Here is a 24,283-nt window from a genome sequence, read left to right as displayed (position 1 = left end):
AGATGGAATATATTTTTTTCTGGGCAACGAATAATGATTAAGAATTTTAGATTTTTTGGCCATTTATAAGGAGGGAATGCAATTTAGATGCTTTAAAAAAAGATTTTTTTTTTTTATTTGAAAGTCACAGAGAGGGAGAGAGAGACAAGGAGAAAGAAAGAATAATCTAACATTCTCTGGTATACTGCCAAATTGCCACAACTGCAGGGCTGGGTTAGACTGAAGCCAGGAGCATCTTCCGGTTATCCCACGTAGGTAGCAGGGGCCTAAGTGCTTGGGCCGTTTTGAGCTGCTTTTCTCAGGCCATTAGGGAGCTGGATCTGAAGTGAGGCATCTGGGACACGAATTGGCACCCATGTGGGATGCTGGTGTTCCAGGAGGTAGCTTTACCCATTGCACCACAGTGCCAGCACCTAGATACTTCTTTTCTTTTCCTTTCCTTCCCTCTCATCCCCCTCCCCCTCTTTTATTTATTTATTTATTTATTCGAAAGGCAGAGTTACAAAGAGGCAAAGAGAGGTCTTCCATTTGCTGGTTCACTCCCCAAATGGCTGCAGTGGCTGGTGGAGCTGGGCCTATCTGAAGCCCGTGCAAGTGCAGGGGCCCCAGGACTTGGAGCCATTTTCTACTGCTTTCCCAGGCTGTAGCAGAGCTGGATCAGAAGCAGAGTAGCTGGGACTCGCACTGGCACCCATATGGGATGCTGGCACTGCAGACCATGGCTTTACCTGCTACGCCACAGCGCCGACTCCACGGTGCCGACTCCCCCCTAGATATTCTTAGTAGGAACATTTACCTGTGTGATTTTCCTTGATTCAGATTTGTTCTTAGGATGAGAAGATACAATTTAACATTGGTCTCAGAGGCAGTTCTAAATTCCAGGGAAGGCCACCAGCTTGCTAATGAATAGCATGGAGATTGTTAGTGTGCAGGGTTATGTCTATTTTATATACCTTAAATGAATAAGCAGTTCACTTATTTTTCTCTTCAGATTGTCAAGCTTTGAAAAGCAGGGGGGAAGTAATTTTTTTTGTTTGTTTTTTAAAGTCTATTTGTAGACTGTGTTAGCAGAATTCCCTTTGTGGTAGTACCAAAAAGAGGCTGCAAAGTATTCCTGAGCTTATCTCTTTAGTCTGAATCCGTCTAACCTCACTTTTGTTGTCCCCTTTGTCAACAGGGCTAGGTGCAGGACTGAGCTCGACTCAAGAAGATAGCCTTTCAACCTTTAGCAGTCATGTTTTCTTGCTCTGTGTTGTCTGTGATGAAGTTAAAACATTTAGTAGGTCAGCATGTTTTATGATATGTTACTTGAGTTGTCTGATATTTTAAATCCTAGATTACAGATATTTTAGGGCATGTGAAATGCTAGAAACATTGAAATTAGAATAAAATAAATGACTTCCATGTTACTTTAAACACATTTTAAAATGTTTTAACTTTGTACAACTTAGTTAATAAAAACCTTAAATGAAGGATAATAAATTATATTTTCTTTTTAACAGGAGGTGACAGTAGAATTCATATAAGTGAAGAATTTTTAAAGACAGTAACAAAAAGAGAAGGAAAATGCCGAAACCAGTAAGTGTGTTTTCTTACTTTTGATATGACGTAGTAAGATATTAACATGAAGGTCTTTGTGGAACAAGGCAAGGTATTAAGGTAGAGTTGTTGGAAGAAAAATATACTACTATTTCCATAATTTATTTTACTACTCTTTTTTTTTTTTTTTTTTTCATTTGAAAGAGTTACAGAGAGGCAGAGAGAGAGGAGGGTCTTTCATCCACTGGTTCTCGCCCTACATGGCCACAACGGCCAGAGCTGTGCCAATTCGAAGCCAGGATCCAGGAGTTTCTGGGTCTCCCATGTGGGTACAGGGACCCAAGGACTTGGACCTTGTTCTGCTTTCCCAGGCCATAGCAGAGAGCTGGATCAGAAGAGGAGTAGCCAGGTCTTGAACTGGTGCCCCTATTGGATGCCGGCACTGCAGGTGGCAGCTTTACCTGCTAGGCCACAGTGCCAGCCCCTTACTACTGTTTTTAAGAGTTATTTCCATGATTTGAAAGGTGGGGAGAGAGACATACATAGAGAACTCTGGTCTACTGGTTCACTTCTCAAATGCCTGGGCCAAGCTGAAGCCAGGAGGTGAGCACTCAGTCTGAGTCATCTGATGTGGATGGCAGGGACCCAACTAGTTAAGCTCTTGCTGCTGCCTTCCTAAGCTGTGCGTTGACAGGAAGCTGGAAGCCAAGTGGGGACTCAAACCCAGGCACTAAAACATGGAATGCTGACATCTCAAATGGTGTCTTAATTGCTGTGCCAAATGTCCACTCCACTGTTATTTATTTTAGATTAATGCTCAAGCGTAGCACTGAAGGTCATCGTGCAGTTAGGGTTAAGAGTTATGAGTTCTGGGGCTGGTGTTGTGGTACAGTGGGTTCAGCCATTGCCTGTGATGCCAGGGTATCATAGCAGTGCTTGTTGGAGTCGTGGTGGCTCCACTTCTGATCCAGCTCCCTGCTTATGTGCCTGAGAAAGTAGTGGACAATGGCCCAGCTGCTAGGACCCCTGCCACCCATATGGGAGACCTAGATGGACTTCTAAGCTCCTGGCCCATCCCCTGGCTGTGTTGGCCATTAGGGGAGTGAACCAGTGGAGGGATTATATCTCCCTTCCTCCCCTTCTCTCTCTGTATTGCTGCCTTTCAAATAAATAATAAAATAAGGTAAATAAATCCTTCTCTCTGTTTCCCTTTCTCTTTTTAACTCTATCAAATAATAAGGTAAATAAACCTTTAAAAAAAAGTTATGGGTTCTGAGGGTCAAACCGACTTAGTGTTTGTCCTGGCTCATATAGTTAATCCAGGTGACGTTTGTTGATTTGGTTCAGTTTGTTCACTTCTTAATTTCCTCATGTATAGACTGAGGATATAATTAGTAATCATTTAAGGAGATTTGGTGAGGATTAGAGGAATCTGTTACACATTCAATGCTCCATAAAGGGTAACTTACTGTTAAACAACAGGAATTAATAAGTCAGGAAGATCCATGCATTACTAATTTTTTTATAATTCTAGTTTTCACATTCAAGATAGTGATACTGATATGACACAGACTTAAGTTTGTATACTAGTGATCATTTTACTTAGTTTTAGAATTAAAAAAGTAGTGGAAGATGGCCCAAGTGCTTGGGCCCCTGCACTCACATTGGAGACGTGGTACAGAAGGACTTCCTGGCTTCTGGCTTTGGCCTGGCTCAGCCCTGGCCATTGGAGCCATTTGGGGAGTGAACCAGTAGATGGAAGATCCATCTCTCCTTCCCCCTCCTCTTTCCCTCCCTCCCTCCCTCCCTCCCTCTATTACTACCCCTTTCTCTCTCTCTCTCAATGCTTTTCAAATAAAAAATCTTTTAAAAAGACATTTTTCAGTGATTTTTAAGGTTTTTTGAAAAATTTGTTTATTTGAAAGTCAGAGTTGGCGAGAGAGAGAGATCTTTGTCTACTTGTTCACTCCCCTGGGGTCCACAATGGCCAGGGCTGGGTCACACAGGAGCCAGGAGCTTCTGGGTCTCCCCAGCAAGGAGTTGGATTGGAAGTGGAGCAGTTGGGATATGAACTGGTGCTCATATGGGATGCCAGTGTTGCAGGCAGTGGCCTAACCCGCTGCACCATAATGCTGGCCCCTCAGTGATGTTTCTTTTGGCCTATTTTTAAATAAATTGTTGGTTATTGTTATTGGAGTTTTCTGGCATGGATAATCACTTTGGAATGACTTTAAATATTTGTTTAGTAACAAAGTATGCATTGGTGGAGAAAGAATAAAATTAAATTAATAAAAGGCACAAAGATCATGAAGCAAGAAGTGAAATTTTCTGTTTGCAGTTGACCTGGTTTATGTAGAAAAGCCTCACAAATCAACAAAACTACTAGAACTCATAACTAAATTTAGCAGGATTATCAGATGTAAGGTTATTTTTTTTTATAATTTTTTTTAAATAAATTTTTTTTTTTTGACAGGCAGAGTGGATAGTGAGAGAGAGAGACAGAGAGAAAGATCTTCCTTTTTGCCGTTGGTTCACCCTCCAATGGCTGCTGCGGCCGGCGCATCACGCTGATCCGAAGCCAGGAGCCAGGTGCTTCTCCTGGTCTCCCATGTGGGTGCAGGGCCCAAGCACTTGGGCCATCCTCCATTGCCTTCCCGGGCCATAGCAGAGAGCTGGCCTGGAAGAGGGGCAACCAGGACAGAATCCGGCGCCCCAACCGGGACTAGAATCTGGTGTGCTGGCGCCGCAAGGCGGAGGATTAGTCTGTTAAGCCACGGCGCCAGCAGATGTAAGGTTATATTAGAAAAGATCAAGGTCTTTTTTACAGAGGAGTAGCAAAGCTTGAAAAACGAACTGACAGCATTGGTAACATTGGCAACAGTGTCAATACCATAAAATACTTAGGAATAAATATGCAAGTGCTGTTTAAGACCTCTACACTCAACACTTGCTGTATAAAATTAGAACTCTCAGGTGGGTGTTGTGGCACAGCAGGTTAAGTGCTGCTTGGTGTGCTGGCATTCCTTGTTACTGTGTTGGTTTGAGTCCTAGCTACTCTACTCCTGATCCAGCTTCCTGGAAAGCAGCAGATGATAGCCCAAGGACTTGGGCCCTAGCCACCCATGTAGGAGACTCAGATGAAGTATTGGGCTCCTGGCTTTGGCCTGACCCAGCCCTGGCCTTTGCAGGTATTTGAAGAGTGAATCAGCCAATAGACGATTCCTTCATATTCATTCTCTCTCTCTCTCTCTGTCTCTCTCTCTGTCTCTAATCTGCCTTTCAAGTAGATGAAAAGAAATATTTTTTTTAAGAATTAGAGACTAAATGAGAAGAATTCAATGTTTATAAACACATTTATAAATTGTTATTAAGATGTCAGTTCTGCCTAGATGTATGGGTAGATTTAATTCATTTCCAATGAATTGAGTCCCAGTAGGTTTCTTTGGTTAAAATTGATGAGTTGATTCAAAGTGTGTATCGAAACAACAAAATTTATATAGAATAGCTAAATCAATTAAAAAAAAAAAAACCAAGAAATTAAAGTTGAGGACCACATTGTAGTTCAGCAGGTTAATTTGCAGCCTGGAATTTTGGGATACTATATGAGTAGCAGTTTGAGTCTCAACTGTTCCACTTCTCATCCATCTCCCTGCTATTGTGCCTTGGAAAGCAGTGGAGGATGAGCCTGATGCTTGGACCCCTACACCCAAGTATGAGACTTGGATGGAGTTCCAGGTTCCTTACTTTGGCCCTGCCCAGTTCCATCTAGTTGGGGATTGAGCCAGAAGATTCTTCTGTCTCTGTGTGTCTCTCTCTCTTTGTGTTTCTCTCTCCCCCGTCCCTGCACCCTGACTCTGTAACTTTGCCTTTCAAATAAGTAAATCTTTAAATTAAAAAAAAAATGATTCTGTAGTGAACATGTACAGACTTTGAAATACAGTTGAGAAATATATATTACTGGATTTCAATACTTATTTTCAAGCTGCCAAAACAAGGTATTGTGGTATTGAGAAAGGATCCATAGTAGAATCAGTGGAACAGAAATATACCTATAGATATAATGTATTCATTAGATTTTTGCTTAGACATTTGTTTACTTAATTGAAAGGCAGAGTTACGGAAAGAAAGATCTTGTATCAACTGGTTCACTTCCCAAATGGCCAAGCCAAGAGCCGGCAGCTTTTTCCAGGTCTCCCATCAGGTACAGGGTCCCAAGCACTAGGGCCATCTTCCGCTGCTTTCCCAAGTGCATTAGTAGGGAACTGGATTGGAAGTGGAGCAGCTGAGACTTGAACTGGCGCCCATATAATATGTTGGCTTTGCAAGTGGCAGCTTTACTTATGCCACAACAGTAGCCCCTCAATAGATTTTTTAAAAGCTGTCACATAATTCAATGAGGAAATCTAATTCTTTTTAACAGATGATGTTGGAATGAAGAGTTATATATACAGAAAAACATGAACATTGACTTTTGTCTCCAGTTTATGGAAATATTAACTTTTTTAATGGATCATAATAAAATACAAAAGCCCAAACTACAAAATTTCTAGAAGAAACCATAGGAAAAAAAATCTGCAGCCTTAGGGTAGGCAAAATTTCTTAGTTAATAAAATAAAAGTTAAGAACTTTTGCTCTGTGAAATACAGCAATAAGAAAGAAAAGACAGAATGAGAAAAAATAATTGCAATATAAACTTCTCTTATAGTTCAGTAATAAACAACTCAGTTTTTAAAAAGCATAGAAGGGGTTGGTGCTGTGGTGTAGTAGGTGAAGCCACTGCCTGCAGTGCTGGCATCTGATATAGACACCAGTTCTAGTCCTGGCTCCTCCACTTCCAATCTAGCTTGGGAAAACATTGGAAGATGGCCCAAGTCCTTGGGCCTCCTGCAACCACATGAGAGACCCAGAGGAGGCTCCTGGCTCCTGGCTTCAGATTGGCCCAGCACTGGCTGTTGGAGCTATTTGGGGAGTGAACCAGCGGATGGACGATCTCTCTCTCTCTCTCTCCCTCTCCCTCTCCCTCTCCCTCTCCCTCTCCCTCTCCCTCTCCCTCTCCCTCTCCCTCTCTCTCTCCCTCTCCCTCTCCGTAACTCTGCCTTTCAAATAAATAAATAATTTTTTCTAAGCATAGAAGGGCCAGCATTGGTCATAAAGGGTTAAGCTGCCACCTGTGACACGAGTATCCCATATGGATGCCAGTTTGTGTCCTGGCTACTCTGCTTCCGATCCAGCAGATGGAACATATCTTTCTCTCTCCCTATAACGGCTTTCAAATAAATAAATGTCTTCATGTAAAATAAAATTTTAAAAAAATTTTGCAAAGGGCAAACAGTTTGAACAGAATCTTCACGTAGAAGCTGTATACATACTTATTTATTTATTTGAAAGTCAAAGATACAGAGAAAAAGAGAGAGAGGGAGAAACAGAGATATTCCATCTGCTGGTTCACTCCCCAAATGGCTGCAATGGCCCAGACTGGGCCTTGCAGAATTCTGGAGACTGAAGCTTCTTCTGTGTCTCCTATGTGACTACAGGGGCCCGAGTACTTGGGCCATCTTCTGCTGCCTTCCTAGGCACATTAGCAAGGAGCTGGATTGGAAGTGGAGCAGCTGAGTCTTGAACCGGTGCCCATGTGGGATGCTGGCATTGCAGGCAAAGGCTTAACCTTCTATACCACAGCACAGTCCTCTAAAGAAGCTACATTAATAGCTAATAAACATATGAAAGGGACCTCAGTATTTTTAGTTGTCAAGGAAATGCACATTAAAATTACCAGCGAGGGGGCTGGAGCCTTGGTACAGTAGGTTAATCCTCTGCCTGTAGTGCCGGCATCCCATATGGGCGCCAGTTCTAGTCCTGGTTGCTCCTCTTCCAACCCAGTTCTCTCCTGTGGCCTGGGAAAGCAGTAGAAGATGGCCCAAGTCCTTTGGCCCCTGCACCCACATGGGAGACTGGGAAGAAGCACCTGGCTCCTGGCTTCGGATCTGTGCAGATCTGGCCGTTGCAGCCATTTGAGGAGTGAACCAACGGAAGGAAGACCTTTCTCTCTCTCTCTCCCTCTCACTGTCTGTAACTCAACCTCTCAAATAAATCAATAAAATCTTAAAACAAAACAAAACCAAAAAACCTACAGTGAGATAGATAATTTATAGTGACTGGAAGGGCTAACTTTAACATCTGATAACATCAAGTATTGTTGCCAAACAACACCCCAAACTAGTTGGAGGTGTTGTAGAGCCCTCAAGCTGGGTCAGCTCGCCTGATGTGCAGAAAGCCAATCACAGACATCTGGGTGTTGGAAGAAAGTATTTATTGCAAAGGCAGAGCAAGGAGCCGAGTAGCTATTGGTTAATTCCTGAGCACTCCAAAGAGTTAGGAGTGAAGGTTCTTAGAGATTGAAATTGGGGCTGAGAGTTGCGTGAAGTATGTGGTTGGCCAATGGAACTTCTGACCTTCCTTTGGCTGGTCAGTGCACACTATGCGCTTCAATTTATGATGGCCAGGTGGGCTCCAGTTGCTCTGGGGGTTACATAAAGGTGGCAGGTACATTCTGCCCAAACCTGGAATTCCCCTACAAACCACTCCAGGATGGTACTGGTTGTCAAGGTTCTTACCTATTGTGGATGCAAATGACTCCTTAAGTCTTGTGATTAGAACCTTGTAAGGCCAGCTGGATCACTGTGTTAAGTAAGTGAATTCCTTTTAATAAAGGACAGGCAAGGACACTTAGGGCTATGGGGGACAGACAGGAGACTGCGGGTGTTCTGTTTCAGTGTAGGTAGGTATGTGAAGCAACTCTAACTCATGACTTCAGTGGGAATGTGAAAGTTTACAACTACTTTGCCAGTTCAATTGAGTGGAGAACTTGTAGTTATTTTGTAAAGAGTCAAAATTGTATATAGTTGTATATCAGTTAGTGTATTATAAATGCATTGAAAATTTAGAAGAAAGTATTTTTAATAAGTAAAAAAAATTTCCTTTAAACTTTCTAGATCAGAGTATAGTCACTTCTCTCCCCTTCCTCTAAAAAGAAAAATAGTGTTTTTTCAAAACACAAAGCTTGAAGAAGTTTAATTTGATCTTCATGTTTGACATTGATGTTGTTGGCCCAGTTTACACTTAGTAAATAAGTAACCTTGATCAAGTCATCACTGCAGCAAGCCTGTTTTTTTTTTTTTATTTGAAAGTACAGTTGATACAATAACAAGCCCTTTAATTAGCTCAAAAAATTATTGTTAGGATGAAATGAAGAAGCTTAAAATTTTATTTTATTTGAAATGCAGAGACAGGCAAGTCTTCCATCCACTGATTCTCTCAAATGCCTGCAATGGCAGGGCTGGAGAAGGCCAAAGCCAAGAATCTGGAATTCAGTCCCAGTGCCCAACAAATTATGTTCCATTGTGAAATTTCAGTTCTAGCTTCTTTGCTTCCTGTCCAGCTTTCTGCTGGATGATGGCTAAAGTGCTCGGGCTGCTGCCACTCATGTGGGAGACCCAGATGGGATTTCTGGTCTCTTGGTTTCATCTTGGCCCAGCCCTGACTGAACTAGTCAGCTTTCCATCAGTATACCAGATACCTGAGAGAAGCAGCTTAGGAAGAAGGAGGCTTATTTTGGCTTTACAGCCCAAGATTGGGTGGCCCCATTTGTCTGGCATCTGATGAGGGCAGTAGATAGAGAATGGATGCAGAGCAGGGATCACATGATGAGCTAGGAAGCCTCCGAGGAGCAGTTAGGCCCAGTTTGGCTTTTAGAAACCAGCCCTCTTGTAAGAACTACTTTTCATGGGCATACCTTCATGACATAAAGATTTTCCACTAGGCCTGCCTCCTAGATTCCATTTTCTTTAAAGGATTATTTATTTTTTATTTTGAATGGCAGAGAGGGGGTACCCAGAGAGAGAGTGCTTTGATCCGATGATTCACTCTCCAAATGGCCACAATGGCCAGGCCTGGTCTGGACCGAAGCCAAGAGCTGCTTCTGGGTCTCCCACGAGGGTTCAGGACCCTAAAGCACTTGAGCCATTTTCTGCTACTTTCCCCAGCCATGTTAGCAGGGAGTTGGATTGGAAGTGGAGCATCCGGGAATTGAACTAGTGCCCATAATGAGATGCCTGTGATTCAGACAGCAGCTTAGCTCACTAAGCCACAGTGCCAGCCTCTCAGTCTCTAAGTTTAATCTATTAAGTATTATTGTAAGACTTTGTGGACCTAGTCTTAATTGCTCTGGGCCTTTGGAAGGCATCCAAGCTAATATCTAAACTATAGCAATAAGCCTTGTTAATTTTTTGAGATACTTGATAAGAAAGTTATTTACCTAAGAAAATTGGTATCTAAAATGGAGTCTGAGGTGGACGTTTGGTACAGTGGTTAAGATGCTGCCTGGGATGCCTGCATCCTGTTATTGGAGTGCCTGGGTTTTGAGTTCTGGCTCTACTTCCAGTTCCAGTTGCAATAGGTCAAGTAATTGGATCCTTGTCCCTGATGTGGAAAACCCATATTGGGTTCCTGTCCTGGCTCCAGCTCTTGCATACATATAGGGAGTGAATCAACAGATGAGAGATGCCTGTTTGTCTGTCTCTGTGTCTCTGCCTTTCAAATAAATAAGTAAATAAAATGGAGTTTGGCAAATAAAGGTGTGTAGAGGAATGTTTTTTATAAAGTAAAGGATACATTTGCACTATGAATAAAAGTATCGGTTTTTTTTTTTGTGTTGAAAGGCATATGGGATAGTGAGAATTATAGTGAGAATTCTTTTATAGTAAAAAAATTAGGAGTTAGACCTCAGTTTAAATCCGTTTGGCTGTTTCAGGTCACTGTGTTCTTGGGCAAGTAATGAAAACTCTTTGAATTTCCATAGAAATGAACATAGGATCTCCCAGTATTGTTATAAGAGTCATATGAAAAAGCCAATGGTCTAGCACCCAGTATGCATATAAGTTTTCAGTAGATGTTTTTAAGTGAGTATTTCGTAAGTTCTTTGTATTTTTTTTTAAAAGGTTTATTTGGGGCTGGCACTGTGATGCAGTAGGTTAATCCTCCGCTTGCGGCACTGGCAACCCATATGGGTGCCGGTTCTAGTCCCAGCTGCTCCTCTTCCCATTCAGCTCTTTGCTATGGTCTGGGAAAGCAGTGGAGGATGGCCCAAGTTCTTGAGCTCCTGGGCCCATATAGGAGACCGGGAGGAGATACCTGGCTCGGATTGGTGTAGCTCCAGCCATTGCGGCCATTTGGGGAGTGAACCAGTGGAAGGAAGACCTTTCTCTCTGCCTCTCCCGCTCACTGTCTGTAACTGTACCTCTCAAATAAAAATAAATAAAATCTTTTTTTTTTTTAAAAAAAAGGTTTATTTATTTTATTTATAAAAACTAAGAGAGGGAGAGACAGAGAACGAGAGATGTCCCATCTGCTGGTTTCACTCCTCAGATGGCTGCAATGGTTGAGGCTGGGCCAGGCCGAAGTCAGGAGCCAGGAGCTTCATCTGGGTCTCCCATATGGATACAGGGGCCCAAGCATCTGGGCCATCCTCTGCTGCTTTCTCAGGTCATTTGCAGGGCGATAGATCAGAAGTGGAGCAGTTGGGTCATGAACCGGCGCCCATATGGGATTGCCAGTGTCACAGGTGGCTTCTTTACCCACTATACTACAACATTGGCCCCAGTTGGTTGTATTTCAAATAGAATTGAGATTTTTTTTGTGAGTAAAATCAAACTTTATCACTGTATCTAAGAAAATATAAATCATATAAAAGTTTTGTCAAATGTATTCTCTTTCTTACTGATTATCCTTTTTGTTTTTATTGTAGATTAATGTGAGAGTAACTACAATGGATGCTGAGCTGGAATTTGCCATCCAGCCGAATACAACTGGCAAACAACTTTTTGACCAGGTATCATTTAACTTCATGAAGTATGCAACTTTTTTTTCCTCCAGATTTATTTATTTTATTTGAAAGGCAGAGTTACAGAGAGGCAGAGAGAGAAAGTTAACTCCCTAGGTGATGGTAATGGCCGGACCTGTGCCCATCTGAAGTCCAAAGCCAGGAGTTTCTTCTGGGTCTCCCATACGGGTGCAGGGGCTTAGGGACTTGGACCATCTTCTGTTACTATCCCAGGCCATAGCAGAAGCCGGATCGGAAGTGGAGCAGCCCATATGGGATGTCCTCAGTACTTTGTATGTTCTTAGATGTTTATTGCTAATGCAGCAAATGTGTCACTTGGAATTTTTCCACAGTATCTATTCATATGTCTTGAATAACTCGAGGGATATTTTTCAATTCCTTCTCATTCCTACATTTGTCTGATAGAGCTTTTGAAAGCAGTTAACAGTGTGTATTTAGTATCTGTTAGGAAAATCATTATGATGGTGACTGAAAGCATTCAAAGTTACTGTACATAGTCTGTGAGTGGAATGTGTAAAGTGCATGATCATTACCTGGTAATTTTATATATGCATGTATATAAATCATACTGTAAACGAAGGGCTAGATTATTGAGTGTTGTTAACTTGTATGGACTCCTCTCAGCAGTTCCTTACTTTGTTGTTCTTTTTTCTGACAACTTCTTTTGAGCCCAAATGCAAGGATCTAAAACTCCACTATACCTTGAGTGTAAGGAGTATCTGGTATGAGCTTGTAAGCTGTGAGCAGACTGGGTCCTCTCAATGAGAGTGTGTAGTTGTTCATGCCAACCAAGGAGTACTCAAGAAGATGTACTAGGGTGTAAGAAATACTTGAAATGCTTACATTTTTATTTTTTTTCCTGAATTTTAAAATACATGATTTTTAATGTATTAGCATGATAGTAGTATGCAATTTATAAATAAATGTAAGGTTCTTCAGACATTAAAAATATATTTTGAAATCCATGCATAATTTTTTGGGGGGGGCAACAGCCTTGTTTTTTTTTCTTTTTAAAAGATTTATTTATTTGAAAGGCAGAGTTACAGAGAGTTATAGCCACGAGCTTCATCTGGGTATCCCATGTGAGTGGCAAGGGCCTCCATATTTGGGCCTTCTTCCTCTGCTTTCTAGGCACATTGCAGGGAACTAGATTGGAAGTAGAGTCCAACCTGTGCTCACATGGGATTACATGTGGCCGCTTAACCTGCCATGCCACAGTGAGGCCCCTGGAGTCCGTCCTTACCTGGCCCACAAAGAAGCTCTTCAGCCTCAGTACCTTTTCAGATTGTTTTTGCATAATATGTATTTTTCATGAGCTATTTGACCTTCATATGCAAGAATTAAAATTTTTTTGCACCAAAATAAACTTAACCATTTAATTCTACTTGTCTGTGAACTTTTTGAAGTGATCTGTCACACGTATGTATGAACTGTAGTTATATGTCTGAGTACTTTTTACTTAGCAAGTTGTGTGATCGGAAGTTTCTGATAGCACCTCCAAAAGCAGCAGGGCAAGAGTCACGGGGGGAGTTTGAATTTGTGAGGGGATTTTACACCTGAGCTCTCCTGTTCCTCTTGGTGTTTCTGAGGTAGTCTAAAATAGTTCAGGCCCTACCCTTGTGCCCACTGTGGTACTTCCCCCTTCTACTCAACCAGTAATGTGAATCTCACAAAGCATGGATGCAAACGCCGAGACCAGGTACTCTGCTATTTGCTACTCTTGGCTGCTCTTCACCTGTCATTTCCTCCTCCTGTCGCTGTGAACATGGATGCTTTCTGTGGCTTTGCTCGAGCAACTTCTCTTTTGCCAAAGTTAAAAATTATTTGGGGTCTCTTTTTCTCCTATTTTTTTGTTTGGCATTTACCAACTTTTGCATTGTTAGTATGAATTTTTTACCCTCCAGAAATTTCTCAGTATTTGTGCTTTTTATGTTAGTAACCTTTCCTATTTCCTTACCGAGCTAAATAAGTTTTCTTATTTTTAATGCTTTTATGTTTATCTTTCCAGCGAAACTCTTCAGGAGATGAACATTAAATTGAGTAGTTTTCTGTCTTAAGACCAAAAGCCTAGACTCTTTTAATATTATTTTAAAAATGTCCAGGCCGGCATTGTGGCATGGCAGGTAAAGCCGCTGCCTGTGGTGCTGGCTAGGTGTGGGTTCAAGTCTCAGTTGCTCTACTTCCGATCCAGCTCTCTGCTGTGGCCTGGGAAAGCAGTGGAAGATGGCCCGAGTCCTTGGGTCCCTGCACCCACGTGGGAGACTGGCAAGAAGCTCCTGGCTTCAAATCAGCTCAGCTCTGGCCATTGCAGCCATCTGGGAAGTGAACCAGCAGATGGAAGATTTTCTCTTTCTCTGTTTCTGCCTCTCTGTAACTCCACCTTTCAAATAAATAAATCTTAAAAAAAAGTTTGTTGGGGCCAGTTCTGTGGCACAGTAGGTTGATCCTCCACCTGCAGCATTGGCATCCCATATTGGTGCTGGTTCTAGTCCTGGTTGCTCCTATTCTGATCTAGCTCTCTGCTGTGGCCTGGGAAAGCAGTAGAAGATGGCTCAAGTCCTCAGGCCCCTGCACCCACGTGGGAGACCTGGAAGATACTCTTGACTTCGGATCAGCTGTTGGGGCCATTTGGGGAGTGAGCCGATGGATGGAAGGTCTCTCCCTGTCTCTCACTGTCTGTAATTCTACCTCTCAAATAAATAAATAAAATCTTAAAAAAAAAAAAAAAAGTTGCTTAGGATTTGATGTTGAACAAGTGCTTAGTTTAGTGGTAAGACTCTCGCATCTCATGTTGGGAGTCCCTGGCTTTGATTCCCAGCTCTGGTTCTTGACTGCAGCTGCCTGACCGTGCAGACCCTGAGAGGCAGCAGTGATGGCTCAAATAATTGGATTCTTGCCACCCACGTAGGAGATCTGGTTTATGTCTCCAGTTCCCAGCTTTGGCCTTGGTATTCAGGGGAGCCAACCAGCATATGAGAGCTCTGTCTTAAAAACAAAGCACAGTGACAAACTGCTGTAAAATCTTTCTGTAAAGTTTTAAAAATGTCGCCTCCTCTGCATCATTTTCCTTATTTCACTTTAAATGTACATATTTCAAGGACGTACTTTGTTAAGCTTGAGTACAATCCTAGGTGTGTATTTTAGCTCCACTAGTTTATTTGCTCAAATAATTTTGAATACCTACCACAGGCTGATGATTCTACAAGATGACATGGATATTAAGATGAATAAATGATATTTTTTAAACTTTTATTTAATAAATATAAATTTTGAAAGTACAACTTTTGGATTATAGTTGCTTTTCCCCCTATAACCTCCCTCCCATCTCAACCATCCCATCTCCCACTCCCTCTCCCATCCCATTCTTCATCAAGATTGATTTTCAATTGTCTTTATATACAGAAAATCAACTTAGTATATACAAAGTAAAGATTTCAACAGACTGCACCCACACACACAAAATATAAGGTACTGTTTTAGTAGTAGTTTTACCGTTAATTCTCATAGTACAACACATTAAGGACAGAGATCCTACGTGGGGAGTAGGTGCACAGTGTCTCTTGTTGATTTAACAATTGATACTCTTCTTTATGACGTCAGTAATCACCCGAGGCTCTTGTCATGAGCTGCCAAACGATATCTATCTTTAAAAGGCTTTTTTCTTTTTTAAGATTTATTTATTTGGAAGGCAGAGTTATAGAGAGGCTGAGGCAGAGACAGAGAGAGGTCTTACGTCTTCTGGTTCACTCCCCATATGGCTCCAATGGCCTGAGCTGAGCCAATCAGAAACCAGGAGCCAGGAACCAGAAGCTTCTACCTGGTCTCCTGCACTGGTGCAGGAGCCCAAGGACTTGGGCCATCTTCCACTGCTTTCCCAGGCCATAGCAGAGAGCAAATAAATAAATAAATCTTTACTAAATAGATTAATAAGAAGATTGAAGTAACTACAAAATTGAATGTAAAAAGGAAATTTAAAATGAGGAAAGACCTTTTACTGTAGCAAAGGAATACACCTAAACTCATACAATTTTGTTCTTTTGAATTATAGTGTCATTTAGTTGTAATGTGAATGTTGAACTGAAATTGACTTTTTTTTTTTGGTAGGTGGTGAAAACAGTTGGTTTGCGTGAGGTCTGGTTTTTTGGGCTGCAGTACGTAGACAGCAAAGGTTATTCTACATGGCTGAAACTAAATAAGAAGGTAAAATGTGTATGATGATATTAAGGTAATACTTAAATTGGTTTATGCTGGAAAAGCTTAAGGGTTTTACTGATTGCAAGCCTTTCTTTGCAGTTACTTCTGTCAGTCATTAAAAGGTACATGTCTTTTAATACAATTAGGTACCATTACTTCATAGCCTAAGAAATGAAACACCTGTCCTATTTGAAAATTTATCACAAAAATACTATTTTAAAGCAAACATTACCTGTGGTATATCTCGGTACTTAGACTTGAATTTGAACATCTGCAGAATCAGCTTCTCAAAAATATGAAGAGAAGTTTTCATTGTGGTTATTGGTTAGGATATGTAGTTACAAGTCATGTTCACTAGTGTAGACTTTTTTTTTTTTTAACATATATTTGTTTATATACTTCTTAGAAATCTTGTATTTCCCAAAACTAGGTTCTATTATTGTGAAATGTTTTGGTTGATTATACTTGAAATTACTATTGCAGGTGACCCAGCAAGATGTTAAAAAAGAGAATCCTTTACAGTTCAAGTTTAGAGCTAAATTCTTCCCTGAAGATGTTTCTGAGGAATTAATTCAAGAAATAACCCAGAGACTTTTCTTCTTGCAAGTTAAAGAGGCCATCTTAAACGATGAGATATATTGCCCACCAGAAACTGCAGTTCTTTTAGCTTCCTATGCTGTCCAAGCCAAGTATGGAGATTATAATAAAGAGATTCATAAGCCGGGCTACTTGGCTAATGATAGACTCCTACCTCAGCGGTAAGTGAAATGTGCCTTCGTGTTACATTCTGTGAGGATTATGTTCTATAAGTTTGTAAGTCAAATAGTTTTTGAGATTTTTAAGTTGCCAGCTGCATCAGAGTGTATACTTTAAAAAAATTATGACCTAGCAGTCAGTACTTATATATGTTTTGTAATTACTTGGAGTTGGTCTACCTCATGCCTCCTCATTCCCTAACATAGATAATAAATGGAGGCAGTGATAATTTGGTTTTGGGGAAAGGAGGTAGCTGTTGCTACTTAGTAAAAATTCTAGCACCTGCAGATAGATGCTTACTAAGTGCTTTTGAGAATAAATAGTAGCTGTCTATGTTTCCTCTATAGGCTCAAGGTTCTAACTTTAAAAAAAGGATTTTTAAACTAGGTTTTTCAGACTCCTAAGTTAGTACTCTATTCTTATCTGCAATATCATTCTTCCCCTGTAACAGTTGTTTTGAAATATGGAAAAAAATTACAAGACCTAGACTTTTGACTGCAGATTATATTCTTTGCTATTTATGTAATGTTAAGTTCACAGCCTAAATGTCTGAGCCTCGATATCTAAATGCAGAGTGGGCATAATAATTCTCTGCTTTTCCTCCAATTTATGATTACAGTTCATGAATCTGTGGTTTACACTTTAAATTGTAAACTATGACACAGTGTTATTCAGCAGTAGTATTTATGAGATCTTAGAAAAATGCAGGGTCAGACATTACTTTTAAATATCTGTTTTTTTATTTTGGTAGCTCACATGTTCCTGATAGTTGAAGGTATATTGAGATCTTTCTTTTACAATTTGGAAAGAGTTTTGTTTCTTAGTAAAATTCTTGAATTTCAAAATTTCTATTTAAATGCAAAAATATATTGTTAACTTAAAATTTCAGTTTTTCCTTGTAGTATAGTTTCTTTTTCATAACAAGTAAATATGTAGAAAGACAAAACTCCTTTCTGTTCATTTTATTAGGTTTCCTTTGATCATGGGCTTTGAAATTTATTTTTGATTAACATATTATCTATTTATTACTTAAATTTTTTTTTTCCTGAAAGGTAGAATGACAGATTCACTGGTTCACTCCCCAAATGGCTGCGATGGCTAGGGTTGGGCTAGAATGAAGCTAGGAGCCTGAAATTACATCCAGGTCTTCCGTGTAGGTGGCAGAAGCTTAAGCACTTAGGCCAGCTTCTGCTGCTTTCCCAGGCACATTAGCAGGTAGCAGGATCTGAAGCAGAACAGCCAGTATTCTCTCTCTCCAGGATGGCATGCCAGTGTTGCAGGTGGCATTTTTTTTTTTTTTTTTTTGACAGGCAGAGTGGACAGAGAGAGACAGAGGGAAAGGTCTTCCTTTTTTCTGTTGGTTCACCCACCAATGGCCGCTGCGGCTGGCACACCGCGCTGATCTGAAGCCAGGAGCCAGGTGCTTTTCCTGGTCTCCCATGTGGGTGCAGGGCCCAAGCACTTGGGCCATCCTCCACTACACTCCTGGGTCACAGCAGAGAGCTGGACTGGAAGAGGGGCAACCGGGACAGAATCCGGCGCCCCAACCGGGACTAGAACCTGGTGTGCTGGTGCCGCAGGTGGAGGATTAGCCTATTGAGCCGCGGCGCCGGCCACAGGTGGCATCTTTATATCACTGTGCCACAATACTGGCTCCCATCTATTATTTTTGGGTAATAAATATAATACCTTAGTAGCACTTAGTAATACTGAGGCACCATAAGTATAATTGCTTTAAGATTTGATTATTAAATGTTACTAAGTTCTATCAGTTAATAATTACAGCAATAACATCTTAGAAGAAGGCAGAATGTGTGTTGTTACCAGATGAATCAGGAAAGACAACTGTTTGTTTTTTTCGGGTCTGTTTTCTGTTGCTGTAACAGAACACACGAGACTGGGTAATTTATAAAGAAAAGAGGTTTTTTTCATGTTTCTGGACACTGTCAAGATTGCGCAGCTGCCTCTGGTTGGCTTGTGGTAGGGGCTTGCATTATGGCTGTAAAGCGGAAGGGAGTCGGGCAAATGAAGAAGAGAGGAGAGGACAAAGGGGGCCAGGTGCTTTCTAACAGCCTACTCTGGAGAACTAGTGCATTCCCATGAGAAGTAATCCAGTTGTGTGGAAGAGCATTAATCCCTCTTTAAAAACTCAACACCAATACATTGGTGACCAAACCTCAGTATGAGTTCTGTTGCAGACATTGGCAGTATTCAGACCATGGCAGTATTTTCCTAGTTAGTTACTGCAACACCAATCTTTGTTTAGATTTGTTTAAGTCCTGAGTAACTAATTGACTAGTACAGTGGAATTTTAAGGATTAGTTTTTGTTTTTAATTGAGATAGAACTTAATATATATTAAAATGCAGAGATTGGGTTAGTACATATGATACAATTTTATAAAAGTTGCCCTTAGATATTTCTTAAATGTTCATAAATGAATAAGCCTGATTTTTTTCTTAGGTTTAACCTAGATTATTAACTTTTTAAGAATATTTTTTATTTATTTGAGAAATAGTTAGACAGCAAGAGGTGAGACAGAGCGGTCTTCCATCCTCTGGTTCACTTCCCAAATGATCACAATGGCTGGAGCTGAGCCACTGAGCCAGTCTGCAGCCAGGAGCCAGGAGCTTCTTCCTGGTCTCTCACTTTCAAAAGAATAATCTAGGGGTTGGCACTGTGGCGCAGTAGGTTAATCCTCTGCCTGCGGCGCTGGCATCCCATATGGGTGCCAGTTCTAGTCCTGGCTGCTCTTCTTCTGATTCAGCTCACCGTTATGGCGTGGGAAAGCATAGAAGATGGCCCAGGTGCTTGGGCCCCTGCACCCATTTGGGAGACTGGGAGGAAGCTGCTGGCTCCTGGCTCCGGATTGGCACACTCTGGCCATGCGGCCATTTGGGGAGTGAACCAATGGAAGGAAGACCTTTGTCTTTGTCTCTCCTTCTCACTGTCTGTAACTCTACCTTTCAAATAAAATAAATAAAATCTTTTAAAAAATCATTTCCCAAGAAATCTGAGTTTTATGCAATTTTTTTCATAGTAAGTATTTTTTAAAAATTTATTTGCATACTGGCATTGTGGCGTAGTGGGTTGAGCCACTGCCTGCAATGCTGGCATCCCAGTTGGTGCCAGTTCGAGTCTTGGCTGTTCAACTTCTGATCCAACTCCCTGCTGGTGTGCCTGGGAAGGCAGTGGAAGATGGTCCAAGTCCTTGGGCCTGGCACCCACCTGGGAGACCCAGATTAAGCTTCTGGCTTCAGCCTGGTCCAGTCCCAGCCCTAGCTATTGCAGCCATTTGGGGAGTGAACCAGCATACGGAAGATCTCTCTGCATCATTCCCTTTCTCTCTCTAACTCTGCCTTTCAAATAAATAAAATAAATCTTTAAACAACAACAACAACAAAAACTATTTGAAGAGCAGAGCAACAGAGAGGGAGAGACAGAGAGCCATCTTGCATCTGCTGTTTCACTCCCCAAATGACTACAGTAGCTGTTGCTCAGTCAGGCTGGAGAAGCCTGGAGCCATGGTCTTCGACATGAGTGGCAGGTGTACAAGTACGTGGGCCACCTTCTGCTGCCTTCCAAGGTACGCTAGCAGAACGTTGGATTGGAAGTGAAGTAGCTGGGAACTCTAATATCTATGCCAACTTAGCAGTTGACAGCGTAGTCTGCTGTGGCACACACCAGCTGCAGTGGTGAAACAATGTTTTTACACTGCAGATTTTGCTGTCAGTAAAAAGGGATCTGCGAAGTCACCAATAAAGAAAGATGGATAGTTAACTGTATGACCCAAAGGAAATAAAAATCATTATGTATGCATAATAGGTAGATTATGTTGGCTTGTGTGATTTGGTGTTAAAATGCTTTTTTATATTTTTGTATATCAAAATAAGGAACACTAGAAGTATACAGAAGAGACATAAAAACTTGTGGGGCCAGCATTGCGGCATAGCTGGTTGAGCTGACGCCTGGCATGCTGGCATCCCATATGGGCGCTTGTTCGAGTCCTAGCTGCTCTGCTTCCCACCAGCTCTCTGCTGATGCTCCTGGAAAAGCAGCAGAAAATGGCTCAAGTATTTGGGCCCATCTACCCACTTGGGGTACTCATTGAGGCCATTTGGAAGGTGAACCAACTACGGAAGATCACTATGTCTCTCTGCAACTCTGCCTTCCAAAGAAATAAAATAATTCTTATTTATTTATTTTTTATTTGAAAGAGGCAGAAGATTCAGAGAGAGAGAGGTCTTCATCCGACGGTTCACTCCCCAATTGGCCACAACAGCCAGAGCAGAACAGATCAGAAACCAGGAGCTTCCTCTGGATCTCCCATGTGGGTGCAGGAGTCCAAGGACTTGGGCCATCTTCTACTGCTTTCCCAGGCCATAGCAGAGAGCTGGATCGGAAGTGGAGCAGCTGGGACTAGAACCGGCGCCCCGGTGGGATGCCAGCGCTTCAGGCCAGAGTTTTAACCTGCTGCGCCACAGCACTGGCCCCAGTAGATCCCTTTAGACAAACATTTTAATCAAGATGGGATTAAAAAATAACCACTAAGTCACATGAAAGAAAAAAAAAGAGTTTTGCCGAGCAAATTGTATTCTACCTTTTCTTCAAGCACACACAGAGGCAGCAGCCTGTGTGCTAGAGGTGGATTCTTTCCTTCTCACTTAGAACTCTGAACACATGACCATAGGTATTGTTAAAGCATGTATGATTTAAAATAATTTAAGATTCCTGGAAAATTTATTTTGAGATAATTATAGATTCAGATGCAATTGTGAAAAATAATAAATTCCATGTATTCTTCTCCCAGCCTTCCCTGATGGTAAAATCTTGTGCGACTGTAGTACAGTATCACAGTCAAGATGATTACATGGATACAGTCCACTCACCTCATTCAGATTTCATTAGTTTTACATGCACTTTTCTGTGTATGTATGAATTTAGTTCTGTACAGTTTAATCACATGTATTTTGTATGACAACATTACAGTCAAGTCACTAAAAAGATTCTAGATTTTGAAAAGGATATTGATTTTTGACATGTAAAGACATCACAGGTTTTTTTTTTTTTCCCCCTTCTAGTGTTTTGGAACAACACAAACTGACAAAAGAACAGTGGGAAGAAAGAATACAGAACTGGCATGAAGAACATCGAGGAATGCTAAGGTAGTTGGGTGGCTATCTTCTATGTCTTTTTGTTTTCTATGAATAAATACAAAGCACTAAATTTTTATTCAAGGTATTTTTAGATTTTGTTTGATTTTAGGCATTCCTACCTAAATGTATTACATTTAGCTTTATTTCAACAGGGAAGATTCTATGATGGAATACCTGAAGATTGCACAAGATCTAGAAATGTATGGAGTCAATTATTTTGAAATAAAAAATAAAAAGGGAACTGAGCTGTGGCTAGGTGTTGATGCCCTGGGTCTGAATATTTATGAGCATGATGACAAGTAAGTAAATTAGCTGCATGGTGAATTAGTCATCATGTCAGTGGTCTTAAGTGGTTTATATCTTACGTCTTGTAAAAGTTGTTTCTTCTCCATTACCTTGACTTTCCGTTTTTTTTTTTTTTTTTTTAAACTAAGAGGTTGGTTAGTGCTGCCGACTTTGCTGCTTTCCTGTTTTATCAGATGATCTGATTTACTTTTATTTGATGTCTAGATCTTTTTTTTTTTTTTTTGACAGGCAGAGTGGATAGTGAGAGAGAGACAGAGAGAAAGGTCTTCCTTTGCCGTTGGTTCACCCTCCAATGGCCGCTGTGGCCGGTGCACCGCGCTGATCCGATGGCAGGAGCCAGGTGCTTCTCCTGGTCTCCCATGGGGTGCAGGGCCCAAACACTTGGGCCATCCTCCACTGTACTCCCTGGCCACAGCAGAGAGCTGGCCTGGAAGAGGGGCAACTGGGACAGAATCCGGCGCCCCGACCGGGACTAGAACCCGGTGTGCCGGTGCTGCAAGGCGGAGGATTAGCCTAGTGAGCCGTGGTGCTGGCCTTAGATCTTTATCTTTTGTAATAAGTCTGTAATGATTTAAAATTTGTCACTCAGTAGAATCACAATGTAAATGTTAAGCATAGCAAATAGGTTGAAATTGAAATGAACATGTGTAAGAAACCTGGGGCGATGAGAGAAGGAAGTTTATGTTTATTGTATTTTAGAACACATTTTTTGTGAATATTTATCTGTAGGAGCTGCTTTGAATTTTTTTAAAAGATTTATTTATTTATTTGAAAGAGTTACACAGAGAGGAGGTTTACTGCCCAGTTGGCCACAACTGCCAGAACTGCACTGATCTGAAGCCAGGAGCTTCCTCTGGGTCTCCCACTGAGTGCAGAAGCCCAAGGACTTGAGCCATCTTTTGCTGCTTTCCCAGGCCATAGCAGAGAGCTGGATTAGAAGTGGAAGAACACCTGGGATTCAAACTGGCGCCCACATGGGATGCTGGCACTGCAGGCGGTGGCTTTACCTGCTACGCCACAGCGCCAGCCCAAACTTTGAATATTTTTGAACATCGTTAAAAGAACACCTATATTATGCACAGTGAACAGTGTAATTATATTTTTATTTTGATCAGGTACTTATTACAGTATACCTATATGTAAATATGATTCATACATAATAGGTATGTAGAACACATATATTGTGTATATAATATGAAATACTTATATCAGATTTTTATTGCACTTTTTAGGGATAATATGTGCAATTGTCTTTTAGTTTATCGTACCACATGAACACCCAGGTACATGCTAGTAATGCCTTCTCCTATACCATTATTATTTAGTCTAGGTCACTTTAGAGTTGTAGTTTTTGTTATTGATATTAAATGAAATACACATTTCAAAGAATAATCCAAATGAGTACATTTTACTCCAGTATTTTCTTAAGTTTTATTACAGAGCAAGTTTATATTATAATGAAGAGAATATTTTGCAGTTTTTGAAAAACAGAAGTGACTAAGATTTCTTTAGGGACCAGATCTTGTTTTTCTGTTCAAAATTATTCTAATAGTTTTCAGGCTTACCTTCCAAGATTGTAAAAAGTTACTTGAAGTGAGGGCTTTAGAATTTTTCAAAGTAGCACATAAGTGTATAGTCTTACCTGTATTCCTGCAGCTTCCTTTTTAAGCAGTTTGCTTTGACTTATCTTAATGGCCATAAGAGGGCAGTTCAACACATGCATATTGAATAAAAATGTGTAGAAAAAAAAATGCTGTGCTCTGTGATAAGTGCCTTGTCTTTCCTAAGAATTAAAAGGAATATAGGTAGGTAGAAATTCCTGCTCTGTTGTGTTGTCAAATGAAGCCTGACTAAGACATGTCTTTTGCTCAGCATAGGTGTCACTTGTCATTTCTCACTTTCTGTTATTACAAAAAAAAGTGATCTAAAAAAGAGATTTCCTTTGGGCTGGCACTGTGGCATAGTGGGTAAATTTGCTGCCTGCAATGTCAGCATCCCATATGAGCACTGGTTCAAGTCCTGGCTGCTCCAATCCCAATCCAGCTTTCTGCTGTGGCCTGGGAAAGCAGTACAAGATGGCCCAAGTGCTTGGGCCCCTGTACCCGTATGGGAGAGCTGGAGGAAGCTCCTGGCTCCTGGCTTCAGATCGGCACAGCTCCGGCCACTGCAACTGGGGAGTGAACCGGCAGATGGAAGACTTCTCTCTGCCTTTCCTTCTCTCTCTGTGTAACTTTCAAATAAATAAATAAATACATCTTTTAAAAAAAAGAAAAAAAGAGATTTCCTTGTTTCTTTGAAAGGCAGAGTCACTAGAGCGAAAAAGATATCTTAGGTTTGCTGGTTTTTTCCCCAAATGGCTGCAGTGGCTCCAGGCTGGGCCAGGATGAAGCCAGCATCTTGGAACTCCATCCAGGTCTCTCATATGATTGGTAGGG

General features: G+C 41.1%; 1 protein-coding gene across 2 annotated transcripts in view; it reads left to right on the top strand.

The window, feature by feature from the left end:
- Positions 1–24,283, top strand: part of RDX (radixin) — a 64,460-nt gene that overhangs the window by 14,450 nt on the left and 25,727 nt on the right. Inside the window, exons 1-7 of one of the 2 annotated variants that reach the window (XM_062196973.1) lie at positions 1,265–1,283; positions 1,503–1,578; positions 11,342–11,425; positions 15,542–15,637; positions 16,115–16,389; positions 21,468–21,551; positions 21,695–21,841. In XM_062196973.1, coding sequence (XP_062052957.1) covers positions 1,567–1,578; positions 11,342–11,425; positions 15,542–15,637; positions 16,115–16,389; positions 21,468–21,551; positions 21,695–21,841 — 698 coding nt within the window. In that variant the 5' untranslated portion in view covers positions 1,265–1,283; positions 1,503–1,566. Of the gene's footprint in view, positions 1–1,264; positions 1,284–1,502; positions 1,579–11,341; positions 11,426–15,541; positions 15,638–16,114; positions 16,390–21,467; positions 21,552–21,694; positions 21,842–24,283 lie in introns of those variants that run through there. The other variant, XM_062196972.1, reaches the window with a different exon arrangement.

This window comes from Lepus europaeus, chromosome 7, assembly GCF_033115175.1.
Source record: "Lepus europaeus isolate LE1 chromosome 7, mLepTim1.pri, whole genome shotgun sequence".
Lineage (NCBI taxonomy): Eukaryota > Metazoa > Chordata > Mammalia > Lagomorpha > Leporidae > Lepus > Lepus europaeus.
This window is presented reverse-complemented; position numbering and strand designations above follow the sequence as displayed.